This window comes from Cantharellus anzutake (assembly GCF_015039405.1).
Source record: "Cantharellus anzutake strain C23 chromosome Unknown EI90scaffold_134, whole genome shotgun sequence".
NCBI classification, from domain to species: Eukaryota; Fungi; Basidiomycota; class Agaricomycetes; order Cantharellales; family Hydnaceae; genus Cantharellus; species Cantharellus anzutake.
In genome coordinates, this window is record NW_024067084.1 from 170,272 (window position 1) to 174,339 (window position 4,068).

The 4,068-nt window shown below is 47.5% G+C and overlaps 1 protein-coding gene across 1 annotated transcript; it reads right to left on the reverse strand.

Annotated features, from left to right (window-relative positions):
* Positions 1 to 2,085: 2,085 nt before the first annotated feature.
* EI90DRAFT_3135292 (uncharacterized protein) lies at positions 2,086 to 2,542 on the reverse strand (the record flags this gene model as incomplete). The annotated part of the gene is made up of 2 exons (XM_039064722.1): positions 2,086 to 2,184; positions 2,237 to 2,542. 2 exons carry the CDS (start codon positions 2,540 to 2,542, stop codon positions 2,086 to 2,088), a joined length of 405 nt encoding a protein of 134 aa, XP_038908843.1.
* Positions 2,543 to 4,068: the final 1,526 nt, after the last annotated feature.

A 4,068-nucleotide genomic window follows, 5' to 3' on the forward strand; every position in this document is an offset into this window, starting at 1 on the left:
GATGCTGGGGCTGTACTGCCACTGCACTGCCACCTACTATAGAGGCTCTCAAGGAGAAGTGCTGACACTGTCAGCACTCTGGATGCTAGGTCTGACCTCACTGCCACTGCACTGCCACTCAATATGCAGCCTCTCAAGCAGAAGTGCCAACAGTGTTGGCACTCTGGACACTAGGATTGCTAGGGTTGGGTGGGGTTGCACTGCACTGCCACCTACTATGCAGCCTCTCATGGAGAAGTGCTGACAGTGTCAGCACTCTGGATGCTAGGTCTCCACTGCACTGCCACTGAACATGCAGCCTCTCAAGCAGAAGTGCTGACACTGTCAGCACTCTGGATGCTGGCTCTAGCTGTACTGCCACTGCACTGCCACTTACTATGCAGCCTCTCATGCAGAAGTGTTGACAGTGTTGGCACCCTGGACACTAGGATTGCTAGGGTTGGGTAGGATTGCACTGCACTGCCACTCACTATGCAGCCTCTCAGAAGTGCTGACACTGTCAGCACTTTGGATGCTGGCTCTGACTCCACTGCCACTGCACTGCCAATGCAGCCTCTCATGCAGAAGTGCTGACACTGTCAGCACTTTGATGCTGGCTCTGGCTGTACTGCCACTGCACTGCCACTCACTACTGTCAGGGACTCGTCCGGGGTCGAGGGGGTCCGGGTATAGCGTCCGGGACCGAGAGCCTGGTGGGGGGCGGATTGGGCGTGCGTACTGACAGGCCCGATGTGGGACAGCGGTCCCTGGCCACTTAGACTGAAGTGGAAAGTTGTTATTATTATTAAAGGAGAAATATTGTACTACTTACCTGAAGTGGAAAGTTGAGAAGAAGGCTACTTCTTCGGTTCCCACTTCAGGTTCGTTTATATACATGCGGCTTGGATCACATGACGGATGCCACGTCACCCTCGCACACAGCCGTAACCACCCGGGTGTCTCTGTGGGAGATCCCGAGGGTATCTGGTGCAGGCGTGCGTGCTGGGCACAGCGGGAAGTCGCCCAAGGTGCCCGGGCCGGGTACATGGTGGGCGTGCTGCAGATGGGTCAGTTGTACATTGATACAGAGAAAGTCGTCCATGTAGAATAAAGAGAGAATAAAGGAGAAGTAAGATAAGGAGAAACTGAGGAGGGGAGGATGAGGGGGAAGAAGGGAAAGGGGGAGGAGGTAAGGAGGGGTGGACTGGCGGGGTACCAGGTCAGGTTGGGCCGGGTGGAGCCGGGTCAGGTGGGTGTGCCCTGACAACTACAAGCAAAGGTGCTGACACTGTTGCCACTCTGTACACTAAGTCTGACCTCACTGCCACTGCACTGCCAAATCTTGGCTCTCTCCTCAGTACAAAATTACTCTGAGGGGATGCAAATGGCTCAATAGGCAGCTGCAAATAACAAGTGTCCAATTAGTGTCAGGGGACAACTCCCAGGTCCCCATGACCCTCCCCTATGGTCCACAGCCCTATGTGTAACCAGCCCTATCCAGGGCACAACCTACTGTGGGTAAGAAGATGAGAAGGAAGCTAACTTCTCATCTTCCCACAGTGGCCACAATATCAGGCAAACTTCCAGGGATACCTGGAAGTCACCATCCGTCATTCCTTTCTTGATTACTCTTTTCCAGCTGCATCATAGAAGGCTTAAAAGCCTTAATTTTTCACCCTTGTCTCTCTCCCTCAGTTTGCTTGTTCAGAACTGAGGTGAGCTTTCTTGTCTTCACTGACTTGGTCAATGACTAAAAACATTGTAAATATCCTAGCACTTACAACGTGCTAGGTAGATAAGCAATTCATATTAGTTTGCTTGTTCAGAACTGAACACTCACAATGTGCTAGATTCTCACAATTCATTGCCTCAAATACCATTGAAACCTGTTCATTCTCTAGACACTGGTGATGTCAACCCACCCTCCTAATCCTGGGAGTATCATCCCAAATGGAACATCCTTAGGCTCTGTTTGGTAGAAAGAAACTGCTTGTGTCGGGGCATCCCATATGTACCATAGATTATACCGTTATTTTTTAAAATGCCATCATATACAATAATGGCCACATGCAAGACTAGCAATATCAAACAACATTGCATCAAGTATCAACAAAAACTTATCGCTCTATCAGCACCATTCTCATTGCTCCATGGAAATCCTGACTGCTCTGAAAGTCTTTTGACGGCCCAGTATACCTGTTTTAACTACGGTGGAGATATAGTCAGTGGTCTGATTAGTCACTAGTCTCATACTCACCTTGCCATACTTATTCTTACAAGCACTCGGCTTGAACACAGTCCCACATTCCTCAGTTAAGTGTGTGGAAACTGAGTTCCAAACCTTGTCTTTGAACCCGATATTTGAGGTGCCACCTGCACGCTTAACTTCAAGAAGGGAGTGGATGAGCTCCGCTTCCTCATGCGATTTCCAAACAGCATGCTTGGAAGGTGGGTTTGTGGATTCCCCCTTGGCCCAGGGTGTATGATGTCGTTTGTTATCGAGGGATGGGTCTGTGTTGCCAAGATCAGCATCGACATCAGCTTGCTTCCACTTCAGAGGCATACTTGTAACAATAATTCATGCTTAATTTACATGTGAGGTTTATAAGAAAAAAGCTGTAGCAAGAAATGACAAAGAAACTGGCATGCCAAACACTCGTCAGTTTCTTCTCATTTCTTGATGAAAGTGGCAGAAGAAACAAGAAAGAATGAGTCACCTTTTGAATGAAGAAACAAAAAGAAATGGGCAGAAGAAATGGGTTTCTTTCTACTGAACAGAGCCTTAGTATATGGATGATTTGACATGGTGTTGAACCTCATGTGCTCTTGACAGCACCTGTCAATGAATATCTCATGAACTACTGGACCAATTGGGATGAATGAGGCATCATTTGAAAGCTGGAAACGAGGAGAATTATGATGGTAGGTGAGGAGAGTGCCATAGAGGAGAGTTACCTTGCAAGGTCACTTTTGAGTCCGGAATTCCTTAGCATTTTTCCCACCTCCAGCAATGTTGCTACTTGGTCTCTTGCACTCACCCTCTCATTTGATTGCTTTGGTCATCCCTGCAAAGCCATGCTTTTATGGAAGAATCTGTTTCTCTTTGGCATTCTCTACATTTAGCCTGGGCATTATGAAAGTCTGCACCTAACAATTATTAGGGCTTATATGCAGGGACAGTCCTATACTTGCCCTCACCGACATACAGTATTCCTGTTGCTTCCCTTCTTGGTGTTCTTGGGGTGATCAAATAAGAAATTGTTGCAAGAGTGACAAACTCTGGGATCTTTGTTCATTTGGGGATGTGCACTTGAGATCTTTGTGCCTGCCTGAGTATTTTGGCTAATTCTCCTTGTTGTACATTAGTCTTTAAAACTCAGGACATTAGAATTACTAGGAAACAGAACCCCTGCAGAGCTTTTCTCTTGCTGGAACTTTTCTGTGAATTTACTGTGATTCCTTTGTTGGATCAGTCAGTCAGGCTTTCTGAATCTGAAATAATTCTTGTATTTAAGGAATTTTCTTGCATTGAACTCAGTTCTCAATATTCACCAAGATAGGGAAAGTTGGTGCACTCTGTCAGTAATCATGTGGTTGACTTTAGTCGATCCCTGTAAGGCCTGAGAAGGCTGCACATGCTTTCCCATTTTATTCCATTTATATCTCGCTGAGATCGCACACAAAAGCGTGCTTGTTTACTATTTACCAAGCTGCATGTATTTGCCAACTCTGGCATACACTTGTACATATGTATATAAAGTAGTATGGTGTCAGGGCCTGGCCTCGGACTCGGAGGCTCCCTGACCTCAACCCCCATCTGGCCTGTCCTCACACTATGTGGGGCATGAGATGTATAGTAAAAGGAAAGATAATATACACTTGCCTATGCGGGGCATGAGATGAGAAGAAGGGTAAAGGTCTCATCTCCCCGCATGGTTGCTATATAAAGGAATGGGTCACATGCCCACAACTATACAGCTCCTAGAGTTGTGTAGTGTGACCCAGAGGGGACATCCAGGTGGCAGTGCCCAGTAAGCGTGGGAACGTTCTGGGCGAGTTGCTCGCCCAGAACTGTGGCTGTGACCCGTG